We start from the raw sequence: 24,210 nt of genomic DNA, 5'->3' as shown, positions 1-24,210 counted from the left end.
TATTATTATGAAACTTACTGTGTATCCTTTGACCGCTGTTGCATCGCATTGCATTGCATTGTATGAGTCCTGTTCTACTATACTTGGTTGCACTATGCCACAGAGCATATGTCCGTGTACGACGCCATCATGTACCTATTTACTCCTTTTTCAACCGTCACCTTGTGGTCGTCAATTGCCATGAGAAATTTCACAATCACAATCACAATCTGAATTGGTCTGAACCTGCTTGTCAGATTGATTTCGACAATGCTTGTCCCTTATTGCGAGTAGACTTTACACTCTCGCTGTAAGAATGAATGTAGGGATATATATTGTTATTACCCCCAGAAGCATCAAAGTGAGAGATTGGTTTTGGTTCGTCTAAGGTCTCTAGTCCAGGGAGACGGACCAATAATCAAAAATACACAGCCGTCGAGGCCAACATCCAGAATGAACAAACCTACCTACCCTAGCCACCCTGAATATCAAAATCCCCGTTCAAATACAGCCATTGCCATCTATCTATCGAACTAAATAAGTGCACGGCATCACCCTGTCTTGGCGTGGCAGCGGGTTGGATAGCGGGCTAAGCGACCCCTTCCTCAGGCCTCGTTGCTCACTCGAGGGTAGTTGAACTTCAGATTGAGCTTACATCTATGGCTATATTTACTAATAGAACACAGATCTAGAAAGGGCAAAGGAAAGCGAAGCGAGACGGGGCGAGGAGAAGCAGGAAGGGAAAACGGGAGACGAGAGGAGAAGTTAGAGTTAGACTTTCCTTTTCTCACCACGATCAAGGCAAGGCAAGACCGTCGTGGCAATCCGGGTCTACCCCGAGTCCACCGTAGCTCTATATACCTAATGATATCTATATTACATGTATATATGTATAGTACATCTTTAGCCAATCCACGCCAATCAATGCATATGCCTTCCCATGGAACGCCCCGATGCCGAACCCTAACGAAATGAGATGAGACCTGAATGCCTGCCTTACGGGACCCAATCCAAAACCAAACACCTTGTGTACAAAACAGCCAGTCATGCAAGTAGAGTGAAGAGATCCGAAAACAGAAAAGGAAAAAAAAATGGGGAAAGCAAAGGAGAGAAGGTAATGGATAGAGGGTTACCATCTCTTCTTAATCTTCTCGCGAAGAGTCTCGCGAGTCTGCGCGGTCGTCATCGTGCCCCCCAGCAACCGATTCATCTGAACAGGGTCCTGATCTATCCCAAGCCTGGCATACTCGGTGCTGATGTCCCAGATAGTCGCTGGGGGAAGAGTGCGGCAGCGGACGTCGGAGAGGTCATAGTTGAGGTTTTCCTGGTAGCAAGAGACGGGGTCCGGGTTGGAGTTTGCACGGGGATCATCCCAGTTAGGATGCAGGGTTTTGGGAAGCGTGTCAAAGTTTGGCTTGGGGCGCTTGAAGGCGTGTGTTGCGAGGCTGGGGATGGCCTTGACCATGTCGTTTGCGGAGCGGCCGATGAAGAAGAGCTCGATTAGTTTGGAGACGGTGAGCAGGTTGTTTGTTTGGATGGAGGAGGACCAGGCCGTAAAGAAGCGGACGGCGCGGTCTCTTTCCTCGTGGTTCAGGCGGTTGAGACGTATGCGTGTAGGGGAGTTTGGGTCTGCTTCGAAGTACATTAGGGTTTTATGGACCTCGCGCGGATAGACTTCATTTGGCTCAATGAGGAGTGGTTCAAAAGGACGGCGGTCGAAGAGAAGGAGAGCGTCATCGATATTACCGGCTGCACGCCTGTCGTCTTTCAGGTGAGGAAGCATGCGGGTGATATCGTAATGTGTCTTGGACAGCTCTTTGCTAAGGGACTCTTGGAGAGTCTCGACTCCTTTGACGACGGGCTCTAGAGCGGCGAGGGTAGTTGTGGGTTCGGCCGCGAGTCGAGAGATGGATTTGTTGAGGTCGTCGATTTTGTTCTGTATAGATGAGAGCTTGGCCCGGCCGAAGTATTCGACATTTTCCTGCTTGAGTTTGGCCAAGGTTCGCCTACGAAGTTTTTGGAGCTCCTCATAGTCGGGCGACTTAGGGTCCGCTTTATCGGCATCCTCAACGGCCGCTAGGTGTTTGGGGTGATGGGGGCTCTTGATGCGCGGCGTGTAGGGAAGCGGGTTTCGACCAACATGCGAAGTGTCAGGCGCCATTTCGATGGGTGGGTATTTTCTACCGGCGGGAATCGGCACATTGTTCTCAGACGTTCTCTGTTCGACACGTGCGAGACCATCTGAGAGGGTTTTCCATTGCTTCGCAAGGGCCCATGTATGTCTTGTCTCCTCCATCGTCGATGCTACCTCGAAGGCGTGAAGAGCGACCTGCTCAGTTAAAAACGCTGGGCGGCCACGAGAGCTTATTTGGCGCGGAAGAACAGATGCTATGTCCGTCGACATCGACAGCAGCAATCGTACACTTCCATAGGCATGCAGGCCGTCCCCCCGCAGACATTCTTCCATGAACACCGACAACCATCGCGCGACACTGAAGTGATCTCTCACCGACCGCGGACCGGGAGGATGGGCAATCACCAGCAAGCTATCGTTCTTGGGTAAGGCCCCGCTGTTATCACTACTAGACGGCCCTTGCTCCGGAAGTAGTTCAAGCAGGCTTTTCCAGTCTCGTAGACCGGCGATCTGCTTGTCATATAGGTTATAAGATGAGTTCGAAGCGGCTAGAGGGTCGAGGAGAGTTCGGTAAATCGCCAAATCTGGCTCGACGATGACATGTCGGCGCGGTTTCAGAAAGTCGTTGATCTTACGCGAAAAGATGCCAGGCCCGGGCCATAGGTCAAGGATGTCGACTGGAGCGTTTCGCGAGAGGTACGGCGACAGGCGCTGCACGATATCGTCTAATAGAAACACGCGTTAGACTAGAAAAAAGCAAATCGAAAGAGGAAACTGACCACATAGCCCCTCGCTGATGAACTGTGGTTTGTTGGCTGAACATTTGCCTTTGGGAATCAATTTGCGCAAGGTTGAGGTGATGGGGAACTTGCGCACGGGCGTCCATCGAGTATAGACTCCTGACATTGTGAGTATAAAAAGGAATGAAGAAAAGTGCTGGAGTGTTTTTATCGAGCCTCCATAGTGGCAGGTAGAGTGTGGAAGGAAGAGAGAACGAGAAGGCGAAGCTCTGAACTTTTCTTTGAGTTGCAGTAGCGACGCGGAAGTCCCCAAACCTCCGGAGCCCCGCCGAGCTCTCGGTCTTTTACAACTACTCAACTTACCACCACCAACCGTTTTCTGTTCCCGTATGGCTCGCCCTTTTCCTTGACCATTCCGTTTCAACGCGAATGGATTCCTCAATGATTATGATCGATCGAGCAGCCCGTGACATCACCGTCTGTCTGCTGCCTAACGCCTCTATCGCCTGACTGGACATTCGCTCCACGACTGCCTCACCAGCTCCTGGCTTCTCGCTTTGAACTCTCGCAATCAGGCCCTGGACAGTGATGACCTCTTTACCTCCTCCCCCAAGCACGGGGGCCTCCGCGCCACAAAGTGTGGAGAGGATCAGCCGCTTGGCTCAGGACTACAAATTCGACCCTGCAGTACCCTTGCGGTACTGGCTGAGGACGGCTGCTACACTTGTTCGCGAGGTTTGTGACTTCTTTTGAGCTTTGTTCATTTATCCAGTGCTAACTGGTTGAGTAGGCTCGAATCTACCTACGTGAAGGACACGACGAACAGGCGTACCTCCTCCTATTTCGACATGCCCAGCTAGTCCTCGTGAACTTGGCCGGCCATCCGGACCTGAAGGACGGGAAAGATGTCAGGGAAGAACGAAAAGCATTGGTGGCCGCCGAAAAGGAAGTCAAGCAAAACTTGGAGATACTGGAAAAACTGAAGCCGCGAATCAACAAACGGTATGAGAGGTATACAGGGTTGATGCGCGAACGGCAATCCCGCATGTCGTCGCCCACTGTCGTGAGCCCCGCCGCGTCGAGCCAGGCACCGTCGCCTTCAGACCCTGCCCTTTCGGGCGTGGCTGAGCCCCTGGAAGCTGGAAAGGATAGCGATTTGGCTGTCAAGCTGGCGAGGACCGAGATTAGTCGGAGGACAACAGCCAGGAATGCAATGCGCCAGGCCAGTCTCAGCGGCGGGGACGAGTGGAGCCGACGCGCCGCCGGGATATGGGGTGATTGGGAAGAAGCACTGCAGCGGAATGACGGCAAAGATCAAGATGATCTGAGTCGGCGCATTCATGAGGTGCGACTTAATCTGGAGGGTAGGCCGCAGACGGATGTTCGAAAGACTAAGCCCCCGACACGCCCGCTGGCTGAGGCTCCGTCTATATCCACCTACAAATATCCAACCGTTCCCCGGCAGAAACCTCTTGATATCTCCCCTTCCTCGGCAGAGAGCCCACGGGCTGAGGCCCGCGACCTGACCAAGCCGCCAACGCTTCCCCCAAAAGAAAGTTTCCCGACTACTCAAACAGGCCAGTTGAATGGGCTGCCACCTCGTCCAGATAAGATACAGGAAATTCTAGCAGAAGCCGCTCCAGCAGTCCCCACTAAAGTGACACCAGACGATAAACGAAAGGGTCTGGATCCCTCAAGTTTCACCTTCAAACCATCCGCCTATCTCGAAAATGGTACTCCTCTTCGCACTGTCTTTCTCCCGCCGCAACTACGATCACATTTCCTCTCCCTCGCTGCATCTAATACTCGCAAGAATCTGGAAACATGTGGTATCCTCTGCGGCACACTGATATCCAACGCGCTCTTTATCTCACGACTCCTCATTCCGGAACAAATCTCTACATCAGACACCTGTGAGACAGTGAATGAATCCTCCATATTTGACTATTGCGACTCAGAAGATCTAATGATGCTTGGTTGGATCCATACCCACCCTACCCAAACCTGCTTTATGAGCTCTCGGGACCTACACACGCATTGCGGCTATCAAGTTATGCTACCGGAGAGCATCGCCATAGTTTGTGCACCCAGTCAAACCCCAGACTGGGGAGTATTTCGCTTGACAGATCCTCCTGGGCTCAAGTCAGTCCTGAGCTGTACTCAGACAGGTCTCTTTCATCCGCACGCGGAGACAAACCTCTACACCGATGCGTTACGGCCGGGGCATGTCTTTGAGGCCAATGGGCTAGAGTTTGAGACGGTCGATCTGCGGGTGAAGCATTCATGATCACGATTCACGCTCATGTCTGTGTTTTATTCCTGTACCTATTCCCCCTGTGCAATTGATTCTTGGTGACGTCAGCCGTATAAGCTGACAAGAGTAGTCCACCAGAAAGATATGTTCGAGACAAATGTATGAATATTCATCGATGTATTATTGTGAGCGCCGCAAGTTGTGTCGGCAGCAAGACATCTAAGTAGTAGTAAGGGAACGGGCCCACCGAACCAAAGGCGCCGTTCAGCCTCAACTCCACCTCAACTCTTCAATTCCTCGACTTGTCCACTTTGCCCTCATTCGTCTCCAGTCAAGCTTCCAGGGCCGATCCCCCCCACTAATTGATCCCGTCTTTCTTCAAAAAGGAGCTGCTCTCGATGTCGTCTGCCTCCCACGGTGATATCTCGTCCTCGTCCCTCACCCCCGCTACCTCAACCTCCTCGCCAGGAACCGACCCTCCACACTCGAAATCCGAAGACAAGGACAACAAGAGCTCCAAACCCCTCCCTCTCCATCAATCCGCCGCTTCCTACTTCTCCTACCCCGTCACCCACGTCGTCTCCGGCCTCTACCGCCGTCTCACAGACCCTCCAACCAGCAACAACAACAACAACAACGGCAGCAATATGATGTCCCGTCTGCGCCGCAACAACCCCGACCCATCCTCCTCATCCTCCTCCATATCCTCCACCTCCCAACACCCCGTCTTCACCCCCGTCCGGACCGTCTCCCCCTTCCAACCACCCCCCTTAACCCCCCTCACCCTCCTCGCAAACGAAGACACCAACCCCGTCCCTCTCGCCCCGCAACACCAGCTCCTAACCCGCGCCCTCGCCGAGGAAATCCGTCTCCTCGTCCCCCCAAGACTCCAACTAGTCGATACCTGGCGGCTAGCATATAGTCTCGACCGCGACGGCGCGTCGCTCTCAACGCTCTACGAGAACTGCCGCGCCGTCTCGAATCGCAGTCCGCGGGCGGGCTACGTCCTTGTTATTCGCGATGCGTCTCCCTCAGCAACTACAATCTTCGGCGCTTACATGACCGACCCGCCGCACCCGGACTCACATTATTTCGGGACGGGCGAGTGTTTCCTTTGGAGGGCTAGCGTGCTTCGTCCGCCGCCGCCTCCCTCGTTACTTGGTTCCGATGCGGGCGGAGATGGGGTTGGGGATGGCGGTGTTTACTCTGAGGAAGCGCTTAAGCGGGCGGGGTTCCCGCCTCCCCCGAGCGCGGATACAACGAATGTTGGCCGGTCAACGACGCTACGGGGTGACAAGCTTCAGCCGAAGCCTATTGCTCCGTATACGCATGCTCTTGTGCAGGCGAATCCGAGTAGTGGGGCCACGACGCCTGACCGGATCCGGTTCAAGGCGTTTCCTTATAGCGGGGTGAATGATTACATGATGTTTTGCGAGACGGGATTCTTGAGTCTTGGTGGAGGGTGAGACTTCCCCTTTGCTCGCTGTTATCTTTTCTATAGCAGAGCTAACAATCTGAACAGAGACGGCCACTACGGCCTCTGGCTCGACTCGATCCTCGAAAAGGGAGTCAGCGCCTCAAGCCAAACATTCGGCAACGAGCCGCTTTCCGACGAAGGTGTGAAATTCGATGTCATTGGCGTGGAGGTTTGGTATGTCGGGTCATAGGCTACCTACCCTTGTGGCTTTGGGCTGTGAAATGAAACATACTACTTATATATAATCAATACCCTGGCATGAACTGGCTGGTCTCCGTCATGTCTTGTTTCTTTATGCGGTTGTTTCTTGTGTTTTTGGTTTTGGAGGGCAAGGGGGTCACTTGGGGTGTGGATAAGAATACGGAAAAGAGGAAAGATGGCGAAGTGTCCGGTGAGCAGGGTATTTTACTTGCCTGCATATTTCAGGAAAGGTGTAAGCTGGGTTGCACAGCGGCCAATATTTTTGAAGGTGTTTATTCTCATTCATTACCAGCTATTTTCTACCTAAGTGTGACAGTCGACCAGAGTCTGGGCGACATATACCAAATATGACCGAGCCTGAGAAGAGAAACGAAAGATTGCTCAAAGAGGCGAAATGGGAAATAATTGAAGTTGTCAATAGCCGATTAGTAAATAACGGAATAAAGAATGGTACAAGCGACAGGGGTATGCATATGTCAAGAAAAAACGTAATCATCAGAACGTAGCCGACGTAAAAAAAGGGGGACAAAAGAGATCTAGTACGGCGAGTTCACGATATCATCCCTACCAAGGCGGCTGCCCCAACGAGTGCTACGACGGCTGGGTGTGACAGGGCCAGCAATGCTCTCGCGGGTGGGCCTTTGTAGTGCTCGCTTCGCCACCATGTTCACTTCATTGGGAAGGGCAACGATGACATTCTTGTCCGAGCCAAAGCGGAAGTTATCCGCCATGACATCCTCCGAGTAACGTTTGATGCTGTAAGGGTCCTTGCGGCCTTGAACAACCTTCTTCAAGCTCCAGGTGATGATGAAGGGACCCGTCGCGGTGACAATGGATGTTTCTTCACTGTCAACACCGGTGTTGAAGCGGGCTGGAGTAAACGAGATAGGCTTCTTGGTTTCATGTTGGAATTGTGCCACATGAGCAGGTGTTAGACCAAGACGTCTAGGCTGGGGCTTCGAATCTTTGGCAAACGAACGCTCGAATCCAAGCTTGCCTTCATTCTTGCCGTCCTTTTGCAGCGAGTCAATGAGAAGGAGATATGTACGGCAAGTAGCAAGCACCCAGCGGCCATCAGCAGACACGTCCAACCCAATGATAGCCTCTCCCAAAGCCGGGATATGGGTCTTTGCGTTGATTCCGAGACGGTCGAACATACGAATATCACCCTTGTTAGAGGCCACGGCAAGATATCCCTTCTCCGTTGTTGCCAGGGCAGAGAAGTCGTTTTTGCTTGCATACTGCTTCAGATCGGAATCTACCAGCTTGTTTCCATCCAAACGAGGGTCGATCCGGAAGAGCGCATTATTAGACACTCCAACAAAAGGTTGAGCAGAGGTCATTTGAGAGAATTTCTGAAGAGGTCAGTACTAGACCGTGATAAAGTAATTAAATTCAGAGAATGACTTACGGTTTCAGGGGCAAATGTTTCAACCGGGATATCATCGTGGACCTTCCATTCGTCGACAATCTTACCATACTCCAGATCCATGCGGTAAAGTGAGTTGGGGTTGTCGTTGTTCTGAAGGATCAGATTTGAGTCCTCAGCGTGCAACATGACCTTCTTAGGGCTGAAAAGCTTGCCCTTGGGGGTCTCAACTTTCGAGATGTTGGTTGAAAACTCGAGGTTGTTGTCCGGAGTGTGCTTGAAGACGCCGATCTTCGAGCCCCGAACCACGAAGGAGCGATCATGTTTGTAACCGACGGCGAGCTGAGAGTTGACATTCCCATCTTGATCCCGCGTCACAACATCATCTTGCTCTTCATCAGAGTCATAGTGCTCGCTTCGTTGGCCATCGTGGGTATCTTCCTCCTCCTCCTCCTCCTCCTCCTCTGCCTCCTCGGCATCCTCCATGGTCAAGTCCTGGAAAGCATCCAAAACATACTCCTTGTCGTTGTCCTTGATCTTGGTCCACTTGACCTCGTTCAACTGCTCCCAAAGAGCTTGTAACAAACCCTGCTGGAACCTCTCTTCTGTTTCTTGATCTCTGAAGCGCAGAAGCCAGGAGTAGGCCGAGCCAGTGTCATCGTAGTGGTTGAAGATGAAGGACAAGTATTCGAAGTTGAAAACAGGGTTGATGTCTGCTACCACAGCCTGCCCAAGCCAATCCTTGTCTTCACCGCTGATCTGTAGCCAGTATTGCCAGTCGCCGATCTCGGTCACGGTAGCAGTAATGTTGGCATCTTGGAGCACGAATGTTCCTGATTGAAAATCGAACAGATGCAATTCGGCTTGCTCCTTGGTTAGAACTTCTCTAGCCTCGGGATGGGCAGCAGACGGTGGAGCAACGGTGGGCTCATCCGTAGCACCTGGCGCAGCGAGCTGCTTCTTAGAGCGGGTATATTCGGCGTCTCGTGCCATGGCAGAGTCCCTTGAAGCCACTGAATGTGTTCGCGTTTTGGTCGGAGATGCGATAGGGCTTGCAGAGGGAATCGGCTTCTCTTCCTGGAAAGAGAACTCGTGGAGCTCTTCTTGAGTCGCTTTCAGAGCGCTGCGGCGGTACTTGCGCTCGTACTGGCACTGAAAAGCTGCTAACTCGAAAGTTGCAACCTTATCCGACGAGACAGAAGGATCACAGATGAACTCAAAGAGATCACCTATGTCGCCACTCAAGTCTCTCCAGGCAAGGACCTTTGAGCCGCCTTCACGGACCTCCGATCGAAAGTGAAGATTTTGATCGAGGAGAAATGCCTTCTCGTCTTTGTCCAGAGAATCGCTGACTCCCTCGCCGTCGTCGTCTTCAGCAAGCTCCTCTTCTCCTTCTTCGTATGCGCGCTGGATAACGAGCTGATACTGAAACTCCTGACCGGTGCGTCGGATTGAGGCGGCGGCGTCCTTGAAGATAAGCTCGGAATAACCCTTTGGCGAAAGTGGGCGGACAAGATAGAGCTGGCCTTGTGGAATGTCGATAATCGATTCTTTGGAACTATCACCGAAAATGTATTTGCTCACTATGTTGTCGCAAGGAACAGTTAGTGACTGTCTTTAGCAGTGGCGAAGTCGGAAGTCAATCTGAAGGGGTATGAGGAGGGGTAGATCGCGGGGTAGATAACAAAAACAGAAAACAGACAAGGGAATATGAGGACAAGGCCAGGCGATATTCGAGCAGGTTAAAAGCACATACCATTACGGAGCATGAACATGTTGGCAGAATCTCTGGCTGCTCAGCAACAGCCGATACGTAGCTCAGGTTTGTTTGTTTTTGTGGAAGGTGGCCCCAGAGCAGGGCTTCGAGAATCAGGAACGAAGACTCAGAGAGAGAAGGGAATGTTGAAAACCAGGTCAGTGAGAATAACAAATTATATGAAGATACTCCCAGAAAGACGACCTCGAGGTCAGGACAAAGTGATGATATGGACTCTTTTTTTTGGAGGGACCTAACAAATAACATAAATAGTCCCGACCGATCTGTGGTCATGTCATGGCTGTGTGGCAACCCTGTGGCGTGTGGCGTCAGAGATCGTGGCTGTGCATCATTCTTATCATGTCGTTATCTTATCAAACAGGGCCATCTAAGAACTTTGGAGCCCTACAGCATAGATTACTTTCTCCAGCTACAAAACTGTGAATCAGTTCGGTTGGCCTTTGGCCTTCTTGAGCTCAATTAGCTTGATATATGAAGATGAAGCATTTTGACAAATGCTTGCAAGTCATTTACAAACCTGTTTCATGAACCTGGGTGCATAGAGTACATTGTAATAGCATTCAATGCGTTGCTTATCTATGAGCTTTGTTTTGCTCCTCAACGTGGTCATTGTCGCCTGCTTCGGCAGCTTCGGCAGTTTCGGTAGCTTCCTGAGCCTCAGCAACCGCCGCAGCTTCAACGGTCTCTGGAGCGGCTTCTCCCTCGCTACCCAATTCAGCATCGCCATCCTGTGGCGTTGGATTACCCTGGCCCCCCTGAGCATTTTTCAAAACACCTCCTTTCCGAGCCGGAAGAGTCTGCATGAATGCCTCTCCCCAATCTCGTAGCTGTAGCCAGCGAACCATGATTTCTATCACGTGGTTGGTCGCCAGGACAGAGCGGTGGGACATCTGGATATAATCGCCAATGGGCAGTTTCGCCGTTCGAATACCGGCTTCTGTTGCATGCTTGTGGCATATCCCCTTGTGTCGGTTTTTGTCAACCAATCCACCAATAATATACGTGCTGTATGGTTTAAGTTCGGTCAGCGTCTCCGAGCTGTCACTGGAAAGATACACAATCTCCCCATCTTCGGGCTTAGCATCAGGGTTGTTCTCAAACGGGCCAACTAGTTTCCCACCCCGTGGTCCCTGCATGAACTCTTTCGCTTGGTTTGCAGCATGAACGAAATCCTCGCCTATGAAACGGACACCCTTCCAGTGTTCATGAGTCTTGTGACACACCGTGTCGAAGCGCTCTTTTAATAACTTGTCGAAAGACGATATGATCATGTGGGCAGGATATTCGGACTTGATGTTCTCTGAGTAAGACCGGGTAATTTGCTGTCCAAGCGAGACTCTCTCTTTGTTCATCATGAGGTCGTCATAGCCACAGTCAATAACGAGTGTAACTGGAACCCGCGTTGGCTTTCGCTTGCGAGTTTGTCTTGCAGTAGTAGTAGGAAACTCTTTCTTGATCTCCTCCGCTGGATCCTTGCCCGCCGCTTTTGCTTCCTCAAATATCGCACGTTTTCGTTCTTTCCTCTCAGCGTTCTTTTGCCTTCGTATGACCTTTCGCGATTCTCGTTCTGCTTCCCATTGTTCACGCGCGAGTTGCCTTTTCAGTTGTCGCTTCGAAATTTTCGGTGGAGTATCTTCAGATTGGTTTGGCGCAGTAGTTATAGCTGACTCCCCTGAGTCCTTTTCTGTGTCTGCAGCGGGGTTCTCCTGTGCGGCTTCGGCTTGCTCGTGAGCATTGTCTTGCGCGCCATCGATGGCTCCGGTCATGAGCGGCTCGGATTCATGTTCGTCGTTGCCTTCCAGCTTCTGAATCTTTCTAGGCCGTTCGTTTTCCTCCATATTGTGTGATAATGGGTCGCGATGCTGGGACAATAATTTGAAGTTAAAAAGCTTGAGTCGGATAGCGTTAACCCCACATCCGGCAGGAGCATGCCCGCGTTGACTGATGTCATGTGACTTCCTTCGTTGCTGTTCGAGGTTGTATGTATTTATATGGTTCTTTCTCCATAGGTGAGTGCTCAAGGATAGTCAATCAACAAATCGAGTCATACTCCCTCTATATCAATCATTGTGCTCGCTTTACCGGGCGGTTCATCCATTGAAGCCCGACGCCAACTACAAACCGACCAATCACAGCCTCCAAAGCCTCTATTACCAAACGCAACCACCAACACGTGACCACGATCCCAACTTCTCCGCCAACTCCATCATCACCGCATACACAGTCTCCGAACGAAATCCCCCCCTCTCCACACCAATTGAAGGCCACTGCCGATCCCGTCAGTCGCCAACATGCCTCAGGATATGCCCCCGACCGGGGGCTACCGGCAAGTGCAGTACAAGGTACGCCAATCCACTCGATCGATCCCTGCCATTAGCATTGTCAAATTCACCACCTTCACTGATCATCGCGATACGATGAGATGGAATGGAATGAGATGAGACAAGACCAAAAGCTAACATGAGATCTCTTTGACAGCGCAACATCCCCGCCCGCGGCTTCCGACCCATCACCTACCTTCTCGGCATGCACGTCCTCATGGCCTACGGATACTACAAGCTCTTCTACGGTATCCGGGAACAGAAGTACGCCCTGCCCTGTACAAACCCGCAACTTTGATAGCTAACGGAGTACGTGTCTAGCGAACTCGCCCGCGAGAAGATCTGGGGCCGTTTACACATCCTCCCTCTCCTCCAGGCCGAGGAAGACCGCGACCAGGTCCGCCGATACTACGCCGACAAGGCGCGTGAACAGGCGCTGCTCGGAACCGAGACGAAGGTTTACAACTCTGACCGGTGCGTATTGCTTATACCTTTCATCGGGCTATTTTCATGAGAAGGGCTGGAGCTAACAATGGGAATACAGATTCGTCCGCCCTACCTTTGCCTACACACCATCAAAGACCTCTTCTACCTACTAGGGCTGGTCAAGGAATTGCTATGATGATACAATTGAACCATTTGGTGCGTATGGATGGATTGATGGTATAGAGATGAGCCGTGAAAGTTGATTAAGAGGAAAGTCGAGGATACGGAGAGAAGTGCGTCGCATCACATCGTCGAGGGGGTTGAAAGTCCAAGAAACAATGTACACTGTAGATATACCGTCTGGAAAGGACAGACTAGTTTCAACAATTTTTCGTTTTTCTCTACGTGATCCTCACTTCTACAATGTGTTCCATGATGCCCAGTCCAGGAGTAACCACAAGCAATGCGAGCACAAGACGAAATAGCTTTAAGGAATCTAAACCCAAGGAAGGATATCTATGAATCTTTTCCGCACCCCAGATGCCATGCAGGTGCGATGCCGAGTGCCGACTATACGCTGAAGTGAGAATGGATAATATACAAAGCTGGGCCCTATGTGGCCGAATATGCTCAAGATTAGGTATAGTTGGTTCAGCCAACCCGACCTAACTTAACCAAACATATCCGCCACACCAGAAAGATCGGGCCCATCGTTTATATCGACCTTGTGATTCTGTTGCCCCTCCATCTCATTGCTCATGTATCTCTCCTGAAGCGCACTGCGCGCCTTGCGGCGCTCTTCACGCGATCCCAGAATCTTGCCTTGCTCCGCGATGCTGACGCCTCGGAGACCTTCCAAGAGATCGAGGACTAGGGCGCGTTGTTGGCGGGCGGATGTAGAGCGTACGAGGGCAAGCTCGGTGCTTGCTACACGTTGCTCGGTCATTCCGGGGAGGCTGAGGATGAGGGCCTTCGGGGTGGGAGTGCTTGCTCCGTAGAGGACCCAGATGGATGCGATGAGCTGGGCGAGGTCTTTCTGCATGTCGACGAAGTAGGGCTCGTGGACGGATGTGATGCAGGCTTTAAGGACTTCAGAGGAGATGAATTCACGGATGGTTACGACTGTTTGAGAGTTGTGAGGGGGTGCAAAGTCCTGTAGGATGGATCGGATGACCCGTGTGATGATGCTGCAGCACCGGGTATCGCGCATGCGCAGTGCGTGGGTGCAGAAGAGCATCACTGGCTCGAAGATTTCAGTGGAAGAGAGGACAAAGTGTCGGATTGAGTCGGACAATGCTGGGGGTGGTTGCGGTGCACTTGGGTCCGCGGGCTCTTCATCAGGGTCTATACATTCAGTAATTAGCTTGGTGGAAAAGCTGCTGGGTCTTGGGCCGGGCTTTGTACCTCCTCGTTGCGGGTCCAGGAGACTCGCTACCATAATGACCGCGGAATATGTTAGTTGCCGCAGGATGCTTTCAGACTTCATTTCATCGGCCAAGTCGCCATCTCCTGCTCCTGCTTTCCGCTGTTCTATGATCTCCCATTCCGAAGTGACTTTTCGGTCAATGTTGGTGAAAAGGGTAGATAGCATAGGAGGGAGGAATTGGCTCCGGAAACGAACAGGGCAGTCATCGATCAGGCACCTAGAAATGTTGAGGAGGACCGAAAACTGATGCGAGGAGAGATTGGGGGAGTCCTTGAATAGAGCTTGGGATAGAGGTCCCGGGAGTTCGGCGAACCCGTAGAAGTGTTCACGTAACCTACTCATGCTGAAGAGCATCGAGTAACAGCTTTCCCTAACTGCTCTGACCTTACCCCTAACGGAAGACGCGAAGCCCTCAAGAGATGATCGCGAAGCGGTGATCTTCGCATAGAATTCATCTCTGCTCCCAGTAGAAATCCCAGCTTGCCAGAATCTGTCCGTCAAGATTCGTTCCACAATGCCCCGCATATCACCAGGTGAACCTGCCCAATTCTCGGGGTTGTGAAACGCGTGGGCATTACTTTGAAAAGATTAGCTCAGCACTTCTATCTTTATCATAACTCTTACCTAACGAGCTGTAGTAGGGTTGGGAGAACGATTGGAATAATGTCATGCCAAAGTGTGCAGGCAATCTCATATGCCGGCTCTGTTTTCTTGAGTTTGTCGGTGGAGACGGCCAGCATCGTCTTTGTACCTCTCAAAGGTAGTTGCTAGTTACTCGTTAGTCTGATTGTAAATCTTATTCTTGAACGTTATTACCTGGAACTTGCGGGTCATCTCTTCCTGTACTTGAAGACCCTCCGCGTCAAGAGTGACTTCGGACCAATCCGCTAGCTTTTGAGCTTGTTTCGATTGCATGTACGGTCCTACGTTCTGCAACCCGAGCATATTGCAAAATCCTTCAAAGGTCGAACACATGTTGCGTAGCCCATCATCCTGCCAGGCTTGCGTAATCGGTTCAACGAATGAGGCCAACCGGGATTGGCGTAGATAGGGATCAATGTTGTTCGCGCGTTGCCTACGAGGGTCAGACGTTGGGTAGTGGAGAAATGGCCTGGTCTTACATGATGATGAGAAGAACAGAGGTAAATTCCATATGGAGCCTATCGTCCACTCTGTTGGCCAGAGTAATCTCCTGAATTTTTGGCTCCAGAAGGTTATAGAACGTCTGTAGGCAAGGTTAGAAGCGTTTTTAGATCTACCATTGAGAATCTCACAGAGAAGTAATCAGCATAGCGTGTTGCAAGCCGACGCAGTTCATGTGAAGCCAGTCCATTAAGTTCCTTCACGGCGTCTGAATATGCCGGAAACTCGGCCTGGTCGGGAAGGCGTGTCATGAGGGTGTACTCTAGAACTTTGAGCGCAAAGCTGGGTGTTTTGTCAAGAGATTTAGAAGAGATATCGACAACAAGCTTCACGACGCGTTGCTTCAATACCGGGTCCTACACCGAATGGTTAATCATACGCTTGAAGCATAGAAGGACATAACAAACCTCGAAGTTTCGTTGCATTAACTTGCACGCCCAAGGTTCCAGAATGCCTTCGAGCTTGGCGCGTTTTTGTTCCTTTTAGAAGTTAGCAGGAGTCAGCTTTCCTGGCCCCAAGGACATACATCTTGTTGCGGCATTCTTCCATGCAGTGAAACCCATTTATTGTAACCCTTCAACGTCGCCTCCACCACCGCAAACTGCGTATCCGCGCGCATCAATGGCACCGAGTTCTTCGAAAATGTTTTCGCTTGTGGTCGGTCAGTGTATAGTCCAAGGTAGGTTGGAAAGGGCACAAACCAGAGAATGCCTGAGCCCCATTGTACAAGTTATCTAAGTTATTGTCCACCCCGAGTAGAATATGTGGGATGGCTTCTTCCGGTCGTTTCTGAACTATCGTCTCGATGATGGACGAACAGTATCGTCGGTAATTCCCGACGAAAGCATGTCTCTCCGGAATGGTGTCAATATCTTCATTAAGGAATATTACGGTGGGATCCTCCGAGTCAGCGGGGAGAGATTCCCAATGCACAAGGCGTTCAGTACAGATGGTCAGTAGAGGAGGAATGAGGTTGATCACAACATCTGAGTTCCCAACCTTGGGAGAGGCAATGAGTTTGGACCAGATATGGAGAACGGGTATCGACACAGTGAGACTGCGATGCTGAACAACGTTTAACATAAGATGGAAAAAGAACGGCAAGTCCACTCCAGCTGAATTTTCGATCGAGAAACCTTTTTCTTCGAGAAATCCTGCAACATATGAAACTACCTTTAAGCACATTAGTCAAATTCAGCATTTGATCGACGGCCAATAATACCTCAGAAAGCTTCTTTGATATCGTGTACTTCGTGTCATCGATGTCTTCAGGCCCAACAACCGACCATTGAAAGAGCTTGAGTATTACATTGATGGATTCCGTCTCGTACATGAGTTTCACTAGCGGTTGGAAGCCCTCACTATCGTATGCCGACCTGCTATATAGCGCGTGCAATGCCTCAACGGCAGCCTAGAAAGCTCAGTAAGCACTGTTAGATGCACAAAAGAGAAGTCAAATACTAACCAAAAGCACCTGCTCATCACTGCAAGTGAAAGCCCGGGCAATGCTCTGGACAGCGCCTGACAGATGAATAGCTTTAGGTATTGACCACACTAGCACCGACTTCAGATTAGCCAGAGCTTTCAGAGCAGCATCCTTTGCTTGCTTGGAATGTTGTATGTTTCCAATGCAGTCCTGGAGGAATTCGCATGTCCGCGCCAACCAGCCCTCATTCCCACAGCGAATTTCAACGTGGTTATCACGATCCGGATAGACCTGCTCAAATACAACGAGTGGCGTGCAGATTTCCACCAAATCTCGGTTCAGGTCCCCTCCGCGCAAAGAGGAAACTGTATCCTCCCGGCAGAAAATATCCTCCGACAGAGTTTCAATGACCAGTAAGACCAGTTCCTTATGCACAAGACTGGCATTCCAGAACTGGACAAGGCGCTGGTCCATATCAAGCCAATCCAACCCCCAGCTCCTCTTGGCGACCTCTGCCCATAGCTGAGGAATCTTGTTGCGGATATAAGCGGGATCTTCAGGTTGAATGGATTCGGCAAGCTTCAACACGATGTCCCTCAAGGCCACAATTTCATTCGTAGCGGTGAACGAGGTATGGCGGATGACGTGGTCAAGTAGAGTCAACCCGAAATAGCGCACCAACGCATCGTTCTCTCTGCGAGATGCTAATAGAAACCCATTGTTGGCAGCAGAAAGGCTTCCCTTCTGCGACTCCACAAACTGCAAAGCCTCCCGGCGGAGCTCATTTGTTGACGACGGATTGTGTATGAGCTCAAGCGCACGGACGATATCGGCCATGCCTCCGTCCGCCAGTCCCTCTTCTGCAGCCATGGTTTCGCCGGGGCTCGTTGCCCTACGAGCTGGATATCAATCACTAGCCTTAGCTTCGAAACCCTGTACCAAGGTCGTTGTTGTCCGGTGCTAATCGCAGAGAGATATTGCCTATTTTCTACTTCGTTGTAAAATCGGAGATCAAGACGAAGGCGAAAGGATATATGCGGTTTCTGTTGCGGGATGCTAAGCGCTGAAAGTCAAAGTAGGTCGCGTGGTCAACACTCAGGCAGCACGGCCAGGCAACGTCCACGGTCTGTTAGGCAGGGCACCTAAAATTGCGGCTGAGATCCAGATTGCTCATCAGACGGGTGGTCTGTTTGTCGTTGCGGCAATGGGGAAGGGGGCGTTCCAACCTTCCCCGACGATATGACCTGAGATCTAGAGCCGAATCTTCTGCTTGAGTGAGAGTTGGGAGTTTGTTGGGTTATTGATGAGTAGATAAAGAAGGCGGTACTTCGCGGGCTGGGAGAATTTTCGAAGTTCCACGCGCTCCCGTCGCAATGACCACACCGTCATTTCCCCGATCGGAGGGGCAGTTTCTCACCGCCTCAGCCTTATCGATAATGATCTGATAAGGAGCAGCTATAGAGTAGATCTAGAATCCTTCCAGGACTACTGGGAGATGATGAGGAACAATGGACATTCATAGAGGTAAGATACCTAGACCTGGAGCAATTATGCTAGCTATGGACAGCAGAATACGGGCTAGCATTTACATCACTGTACATCCTCCCTTCTGGCACTGTTCTAGGTAGCTCACATCCTCGGCCGATGGAGCCGCCAAAGCGCCGCCTTTACGCTTCACCCCCTCAATCCTAATATCTTGATCTCCCTCTGAGTGCCACCATCGGAGTCGCTGTGCTTTAGCCTGCCCGACACTCACATAATCAATCGACCATTTTCCCGAGCTAACACTCACTTCTGCGTGCGACTCAGGGAAGTGAAAGTCTGGTAAGAAGATCTCCGTTGCGAGGTCATTCCCTGTCGCTTGGTTTCCAACGAGTGATAGAGTAAATGTACAGTTCTGCAGATCGAACACATACTCGGATATCAGCCCGTTGGTGACAATGGGACTGGGTCGGAGGAAGGCCTCCGCAGCACGATATCCTAATTTACCCTCATCAAGCTGAGAAACTTCTGTTGTTATAGAAGGCGCTTTGACGGCGTCTTTCAGGTTCCTAGGGTTTATTTGTTGGTTGCTGTTGCGGCTGTGACTGGACGAGTATGAAGGGGACTGGTGGTCTAATCGGCTGTTTGATTCGTGATCCGGGGCTAAGGAATTGCCATCCGGCAGCTCCAAGTCGTCGACTGAATAAATTGACAGGTCTTCCCCGTTCCACTGGTCGCCCCATTCATGGTCATTCTGAATCAATTGTTAGCTTCATAGAAGAAACGTGACTACGCCTTTGGGGTTTGTACCTGTGCAGTATAGACCCACAAGGTGAAGCCATTGGAAGTACTTCCTTCCAGCGCATAGTGGATTGCGTCCATAGCACTGATCTGACTGCTGTAATCGCCAGTTCTGTATGCATACTTGTCGTCCATGTCGTAAGGTATCCCAGTCTCGGTAAAAACCACAGGATGGTTTCCCATATATCTTAAACTTTCGTCTCTCAAGAACTTGAGCTGATCGCGTAAGCAGTTCCTGATTGCCGTCTCTCCTATCTTCAATGCAAAAGCCGGTGTAAGGTATTTTCCACGAAGAACCCCAATCACATCCACATTGTAGAGTCGATTCCTGTAACTGTCAGTGTGTGTACTGCCACTGAGGACATAAGAAGACAAACCAGTGCTTTGACATTAAAGTAAGACCATCGTAATAATGAACGGCATGAACCATATTGGGGTCATCATCATTCGACCCCCTGAGGTCAGGCGGGATCTCCATTACAGGAGGCTGGCACAGCATTATTGAACCTGGCCAAACACCCCTGATAGCTTTTGTATATGCTCTATAGTGATCCATGAAATATGTGTTAGTGAATTTGTCGTAATCTAGTCGCTCGCCGGTTCGAGGCTTCTTCGCAAAGTAGTCTTTCTGTAGGAGCTCATCTGTCGTAGGGTCCCAGACTCCATGCTGAGCCCATATGCATTGTCCCAGTTTCCAATTGGGGTCTCTTGTCCAACCATATTTTGTGTCGTCATAGGTCACCGGCAGCCAGGCAGTTTCGCCTTCGGGATCCACAAGCTCCCGACCAGTTTTATGGGGACCGAACCCGCCGAATGTCCATGTTGGCTCCTCGCATGCGCGACCTGATCCCGTAAGCATAGCCTGGAAAGCCGTCGGCGATGTCCCTAGCTGGAGTTGTTGTTCTGCAGGAATGACCGATATATCTTGAATGCCAATTAGCCCTCGTTGAGGTTCATTCAAGCTTTCCCATCCGATAACCACTTCGTTCTCAAGGTCGCCAGCGTCATGGATCTTCTGAGCGAAGTGTTTACACGCGGCAATATAGTGGCCCTGAAGGTAGTCTTGGATATTTATGCCGTCTATGATCGCCTTGGGCGCGAAATCCCGTCCCGCCCAGAAAAGCGTGAATATCGTTTGACAGACCAGTCTTGTGTAGTTCGTTGCCCATACCATTTTCGGGAACTTAGCAGGGTCATCCCATGTATTTTGCACTAAAGCCGCTTGCGTTTTCTTGAAGCCCCTGGGATCCAGACCCGCAGCGTAAAGCGTCCAGGCGGGTGCGCCAGAACCTCCTGATAGCCTTGACCACTAGAAACACTTAGTCATTGAGGTCGCGGTCAGTTCCATACTTTGGAGAGTTTACCACATCCTGATGAGGATCCATAAAGACATAAAATCCATACTTCTTCGCAATCCTGAGGACTTCTATCGTGAAAGATATCCATTCGTCGTCATATTTCCCCGGTCCATCATGCTCGATCGCTTCCCACGTGAACATGTATCTGATAGTATTGTATCCCAATTTCCATAGCCTTGAGAAGTGTGCATCTGCCTCCTCGAGCGAGAATGGTCGTCCGACAAAGGAGACATTGTCGGCGTCAAAGAATCCATCGGCGACGCTGGATGGGACATCCGGAGTCTTCGGATATTTGGCTTCGCCGGCAACATTTATTCCCCTCAAAGTAATCTCACGGTTCTGCGAGTCCTTGAATCGGGTGCCGTCTATTCGAAGACGGAGAGAGGCCATGGCTTGATGAGATCGATGGTATGACGACAGGTGACGTCGGCGGTTTCGGAAGGAATTGGTGAAGAGGTTTAGAGTGGTGCGAGCCGGATTGAACAACGGGAGCTCATGGGGTAGAGCTATAGCCTTCATCGATGAATAGGTTAGTCAGTAGACTGGACCTCGGCTGATAAGAGCTACTCACCTCTTAAGTACTTGGAGTTTGGGGAAACGAATGACCGGCGGTAGCGATAACAATAAGGTATGGCCTATCAGGAAGCTATTCCGAAAGCGGAAAGGCTAACCCGAATCGGGACTTCGCCATTACGGCCCACTTCAAAACACTCTATACGAACTGTTCTGAGCATGTCAGAGGATTGCTGCGGGTAAAAGGAATGGAAGATCTGAAACTGAGGTGATATATGTTGCTGCCTCGGCAATTAATGCTGGATAGGGAAATCACAGAGATCACGCGTACACTTCTTGTGTGTGGACTACTACTTCACTAGGGTGAGATCTTTGGGGAAATACTGCCACCCACAGTAGGTAAAAGATGCACTGGTTTGCTTAGATCGCAGGCGCAAAAGTCTCTACTTAGAGTGCCGGTCTTTAGGAGTAACGAAGAGGCGCCAATAATATGTAGCTCTGACAACTGACAAGAGAGCAGGCCCGGTGGGACCTCTTAGGACTTAGACGGGCCGGAAGCCGTCCGCTGTGGAGTCGACCAGCGGATATAGTAGACCAGGTGTAGCACTATATTCCGCGGACATGAGACGGAAATCCTAGAATTTACCTATGCTGCCTCCATGAGTTGAGGGACAATAAGCTTCTGACAGAAAGTTAAGAGTCCCACTTGACATCCGAAACTGGACTCCGTGGAGTCCATGCCCATGGATTCAAAGAGGGATACTCTTGCGGTTCTCCCTTCTCGCGCCCGTCTTGACTAGTTGACCAGAATGCGCCTAGTTTGTGCCGCCGTTATTATTGCTCCACGGAAAATAAAGACTTAGTTCAAGCTAGGGCCATATGCCGTTGCGACTGCCGGCGCATTAATCCATAAATGCTCTCAATCCCCGCGCTGTCAACTTCTGGCGTTTTGAGTGCCCAGCATCTGGAATCAAATCATGGCTACCCGTGAGTCCTCCAGTTGCACGGTCAAGTGCCATTCCGTTATCTATAGATACTCACCTCAATAACCATCTAGACGGTGCACACCCTCTGAGTCAAGATGATCACCCGCCCCGTGCGGATCTGCGTAAGATGATGAGCCAGCAGCCTCTTCCAACTATTTCGCCCGGGTTGATCGATCCGTCTTCTATGGCTGGCGACGAAGCGTCAGCCCAAGCTCGCGCTATCCTGAGTCGGCTCAATACCGCATTGGCCACTGACGATGCCAGAGCGCTCGAAGACTGCCTCTATGCCAAACAGGCATACTGGAAGGACCAATTGGCTCTGACATGGCACTTGCGCACATTCAGCAACCCAGGTACAATTGCGGCGAGCCTTCTAGAGACAGCGAAGTTGAGAAAGGTCCTGGGTAAGATTGAGATGGATGGAGAGGCTGTCTTTATCCCGGCTACGCCTGTTCTTGTATGAAATCGGTCCCAAGCACCCGTGAGACGAATTCCATCAGTGCCTTGTACTAACTGATTATCTGTCACGTGCTTAGCAATTCATTGATTGTCCTCTCGTTTTCAAAACAGAATCACCGTCAAGCCTTTGCCGGGGTAAGATGGTATTATTGCCCATTGTTGAGGATAGGCAAGAAATTGCCTGGAAGATCTGGATATTGAGCACTAGACTTGAGAGCTTGGACTCGCAGCCAGAAGACGAGGGGTTACTACGATCTACTGCGAAGCCGCTTGATGGGTTGAAGGAATTTGAGGTAGATGTCTTTATCATTGGTGCTGGAAACGCGTAAGGCCGAGATATCAACATGATGTTCTGAACAATGGTTTACTGAGGAATTGGACATCTAGCGCCGTCGCTCTCTCCGCACGTCTGAAAGCTCTTGGTGTTGATAGCGTCATGGTTGACCGGAACGCACGTCCCGGTGACAATTGGGCCCTTCGGTACGATTGCATGCGATTTCATATTCCCACTTCATTCTGTGAGCTTCCTTACATGTGTCAGTGTCCACTCTTCGGCTGTCCCAAAACCAATATAAGGATCATTGACCGAGTACAGGCTATGACAAAGAGCTTCAGTCTCCTCATCTTCTCGCACGCCAGGAGCTAGCATCACAAGTTCGTCGATATGTGGAATCATTCAACCTGAATGTTATCAGCTCGGCCCAAATCAAGTGGACAGAGTATTATGAGGTGACCAAAAAGTGGAGTATCACATTTCAGACACCATCTGGTCAGCGCAGGGCTGCTTCAAGGCATCTCGTTATGGCGACTGGTATAGGGTCACAAAAGCCTCGCATGCCGCAAATTGCAGAGCCTTATCTGTACAAGGGAATCAGTATTCATTCAGCCGAGTTCAAAAGTGCCAAGCTATTGAAAGAACGGGGAGCGAAGGTAAGCCTGTATTGGGGAATGCCAACAACTGTCAGAAAACCCGCTGTTAACTCGACAAGTCTGTGATGGTTATTGGCTCTGCAAACACCGCATTCGATGTGCTTGCGAATTGCCACAGTACCGGCCTTGATGCAACAATAGTCGCTAGATCTCCGACCTATATAGTTCCACTTGACTATCTTTGCCATGAGGCCAGTCTTGGTGCTTATGATGCGGGCGTCGATGAAGCCGATAAACTGTTTCTCTCATTACCCACAGTCGTCGACGGACAGCTAGGTCGTGATGTGCTCGCAACGTTTGCTTCGCATGAACCGGAGCGATATGCCGCACTTGAGGCGGCTGGTTTCCCCGTTCTTGACAGCCGAGATCCAAACTGCGTCTTAATGCACAACCTACTTGAACGTGCTGGTGGACATTACGTCGATGTTGGTGGTACGAAGCTGATCGAGGAGAAGAAGGTCAATGTCAAGGCCAGTGTAGAGCCCGTCGCCTATACAGAAACAGGTCTTCGTTTTTCAGACGGCAGTCGTGTTGATGCCGATGCTGTCATTTGGTGCACGGGCTTCAGTGATTCAAACATGGTAACAACTGCCGCAGGCATTCTCGGTGGAAAGTCTGATACGAATGGATTTGTGACTGAAGCTGAAACCAATGGTGTGAAGAAGAATCAGCATATTCTGGGACCACGAGACATTGCCTCGCGCTTGGACGCGACTTGGGGTGTCGATAATGAGGGAGAAGTCCGTGGCATGTGGAAGCGACACTTGAATCTTGAAAATATCTGGATCATGGGAGGCCACACGCAGTATCACCGGTGGCACTCACGCACACTCGCTCTGCAGATCAAAGCAGCACTGGAAGGTGTTCTGCCGCCGGCCTATAGGCATACCCCTCCACCAAGAGTGCGAGATGATTCTCGTTGGACAGGATACAAGCGACACGCTCAATTGTAGATATCAGTTAAGGCAGTAATCCAGTCACACAAAACCAGTAGCCGTCAAGTAGTCA

The 24,210-nt window shown here is 50.8% G+C and overlaps 8 protein-coding genes across 8 annotated transcripts; 4 read left to right on the top strand and 4 right to left on the bottom strand.

Annotated features, from left to right (window-relative positions):
• Positions 1 to 700: 700 nt before the first annotated feature.
• Positions 701 to 3,115, bottom strand: BDV17DRAFT_138639 (uncharacterized protein). Its single transcript, XM_073754273.1, has 2 exons — positions 2,893 to 3,115; positions 701 to 2,838 (listed from the first exon to the last, which is right to left on the bottom strand). Exons 1-2 carry the CDS (start codon positions 3,017 to 3,019, stop codon positions 1,109 to 1,111), a joined length of 1,857 nt encoding a protein of 618 aa, XP_073613766.1. The 5' UTR covers positions 3,020 to 3,115; the 3' UTR covers positions 701 to 1,108.
• A 326-nt stretch (positions 3,116 to 3,441) lies between these two features.
• BDV17DRAFT_282946 (putative endosome-associated ubiquitin isopeptidase (AmsH)) lies at positions 3,442 to 5,140 on the top strand (the record flags this gene model as incomplete). Its single annotated transcript, XM_073760286.1, has 2 exons — positions 3,442 to 3,588; positions 3,644 to 5,140. 2 exons carry the CDS (start codon positions 3,442 to 3,444, stop codon positions 5,138 to 5,140), a joined length of 1,644 nt encoding a protein of 547 aa, XP_073613765.1.
• Positions 5,141 to 5,354: 214 nt separating this feature from the next.
• BDV17DRAFT_138585 (putative oxidative stress response protein Oxr1) lies at positions 5,355 to 6,926 on the top strand. The gene is made up of 2 exons (XM_073754272.1): positions 5,355 to 6,569; positions 6,630 to 6,926. Exons 1-2 carry the CDS (start codon positions 5,506 to 5,508, stop codon positions 6,772 to 6,774), a joined length of 1,209 nt encoding a protein of 402 aa, XP_073613764.1. The 5' UTR covers positions 5,355 to 5,505; the 3' UTR covers positions 6,775 to 6,926.
• Positions 6,927 to 7,321: 395 nt separating this feature from the next.
• On the bottom strand, positions 7,322 to 11,769 carry BDV17DRAFT_282944 (uncharacterized protein; the record flags this gene model as incomplete). Its single annotated transcript, XM_073760285.1, has 5 exons — positions 7,322 to 8,140; positions 8,197 to 9,737; positions 9,911 to 9,946; positions 10,445 to 10,448; positions 10,597 to 11,769. 5 exons carry the CDS (start codon positions 11,767 to 11,769, stop codon positions 7,322 to 7,324), a joined length of 3,573 nt encoding a protein of 1,190 aa, XP_073613763.1.
• Positions 11,770 to 12,222: 453 nt separating this feature from the next.
• Positions 12,223 to 12,851, top strand: BDV17DRAFT_293038 (putative NADH-ubiquinone oxidoreductase subunit GRIM-19; the record flags this gene model as incomplete). Its single annotated transcript, XM_073762502.1, has 4 exons — positions 12,223 to 12,273; positions 12,410 to 12,516; positions 12,574 to 12,726; positions 12,797 to 12,851. 4 exons carry the CDS (start codon positions 12,223 to 12,225, stop codon positions 12,849 to 12,851), a joined length of 366 nt encoding a protein of 121 aa, XP_073613762.1.
• BDV17DRAFT_138557 (karyopherin MSN5) lies at positions 12,791 to 17,964 on the bottom strand. The gene is made up of 11 exons (XM_073754270.1): positions 16,713 to 17,964; positions 16,470 to 16,658; positions 15,949 to 16,420; positions 15,774 to 15,898; positions 15,655 to 15,726; positions 15,379 to 15,603; positions 15,226 to 15,329; positions 14,921 to 15,179; positions 14,729 to 14,871; positions 14,083 to 14,681; positions 12,791 to 14,022 (listed from the first exon to the last, which is right to left on the bottom strand). The coding sequence occupies exons 1-11, from the start codon at positions 17,541 to 17,543 to the stop codon at positions 13,349 to 13,351; spliced, it is 3,693 nt and encodes a 1,230-aa protein (XP_073613761.1). The 5' UTR covers positions 17,544 to 17,964; the 3' UTR covers positions 12,791 to 13,348.
• A 10-nt stretch (positions 17,965 to 17,974) lies between these two features.
• BDV17DRAFT_268228 (sterylglucosidase 1) lies at positions 17,975 to 20,867 on the bottom strand. Its single transcript, XM_073758445.1, has 4 exons — positions 20,321 to 20,867; positions 19,334 to 20,265; positions 18,966 to 19,284; positions 17,975 to 18,909 (listed from the first exon to the last, which is right to left on the bottom strand). The coding sequence occupies exons 1-4, from the start codon at positions 20,831 to 20,833 to the stop codon at positions 18,259 to 18,261; spliced, it is 2,415 nt and encodes an 804-aa protein (XP_073613760.1). The 5' UTR covers positions 20,834 to 20,867; the 3' UTR covers positions 17,975 to 18,258.
• Positions 20,868 to 21,804: 937 nt separating this feature from the next.
• BDV17DRAFT_293035 (monooxygenase) lies at positions 21,805 to 24,155 on the top strand (the record flags this gene model as incomplete). The annotated part of the gene is made up of 6 exons (XM_073762501.1): positions 21,805 to 21,814; positions 21,885 to 22,270; positions 22,350 to 22,597; positions 22,660 to 22,808; positions 22,868 to 23,202; positions 23,262 to 24,155. 6 exons carry the CDS (start codon positions 21,805 to 21,807, stop codon positions 24,153 to 24,155), a joined length of 2,022 nt encoding a protein of 673 aa, XP_073613759.1.
• Between the last annotated feature and the right edge of the window lie 55 nt (positions 24,156 to 24,210).

The sequence above is a fragment of the Aspergillus undulatus genome (genome assembly GCF_047715775.1).
Source record: "Aspergillus undulatus strain CBS 261.88 unplaced genomic scaffold BDV17scaffold_38, whole genome shotgun sequence".
NCBI classification, from domain to species: Eukaryota; Fungi; Ascomycota; class Eurotiomycetes; order Eurotiales; family Aspergillaceae; genus Aspergillus; species Aspergillus undulatus.
Note: the sequence above shows the minus strand (reverse complement) of the source record. Positions and strands in the feature narration are given on the sequence as shown.

Coding starts and splice junctions, on each gene's coding strand:
- BDV17DRAFT_138585 (XM_073754272.1), top strand. CDS start 5,506: ATGTCGTCTGCCTCCCACGGTGATATCTCGTCCTCGTCCCTCACCCCC. Junction 6,570..6,629: donor TTCTTGAGTCTTGGTGGAGG/GTGAGACTTCCC, acceptor CAATCTGAACAG/AGACGGCCACTACGGCCTCT.
- BDV17DRAFT_138557 (XM_073754270.1), bottom strand. CDS start 17,543: ATGGCTGCAGAAGAGGGACTGGCGGACGGAGGCATGGCCGATATCGTC. Junction 14,682..14,728: donor ACCCTACTACAGCTCGTTAG/GTAAGAGTTATG, acceptor ATCTTTTCAAAG/TAATGCCCACGCGTTTCACA. Junction 14,023..14,082: donor CCTGGACCCGCAACGAGGAG/GTACAAAGCCCG, acceptor CTGAATGTATAG/ACCCTGATGAAGAGCCCGCG.
- BDV17DRAFT_138639 (XM_073754273.1), bottom strand. CDS start 3,019: ATGTCAGGAGTCTATACTCGATGGACGCCCGTGCGCAAGTTCCCCATC. Junction 2,839..2,892: donor CATCAGCGAGGGGCTATGTG/GTCAGTTTCCTC, acceptor TGTTTCTATTAG/ACGATATCGTGCAGCGCCTG.
- BDV17DRAFT_268228 (XM_073758445.1), bottom strand. CDS start 20,833: ATGAAGGCTATAGCTCTACCCCATGAGCTCCCGTTGTTCAATCCGGCT. Junction 20,266..20,320: donor TGGATCCTCATCAGGATGTG/GTAAACTCTCCA, acceptor AAGTGTTTCTAG/TGGTCAAGGCTATCAGGAGG. Junction 19,285..19,333: donor ACTTTAATGTCAAAGCACTG/GTTTGTCTTCTT, acceptor TGACAGTTACAG/GAATCGACTCTACAATGTGG.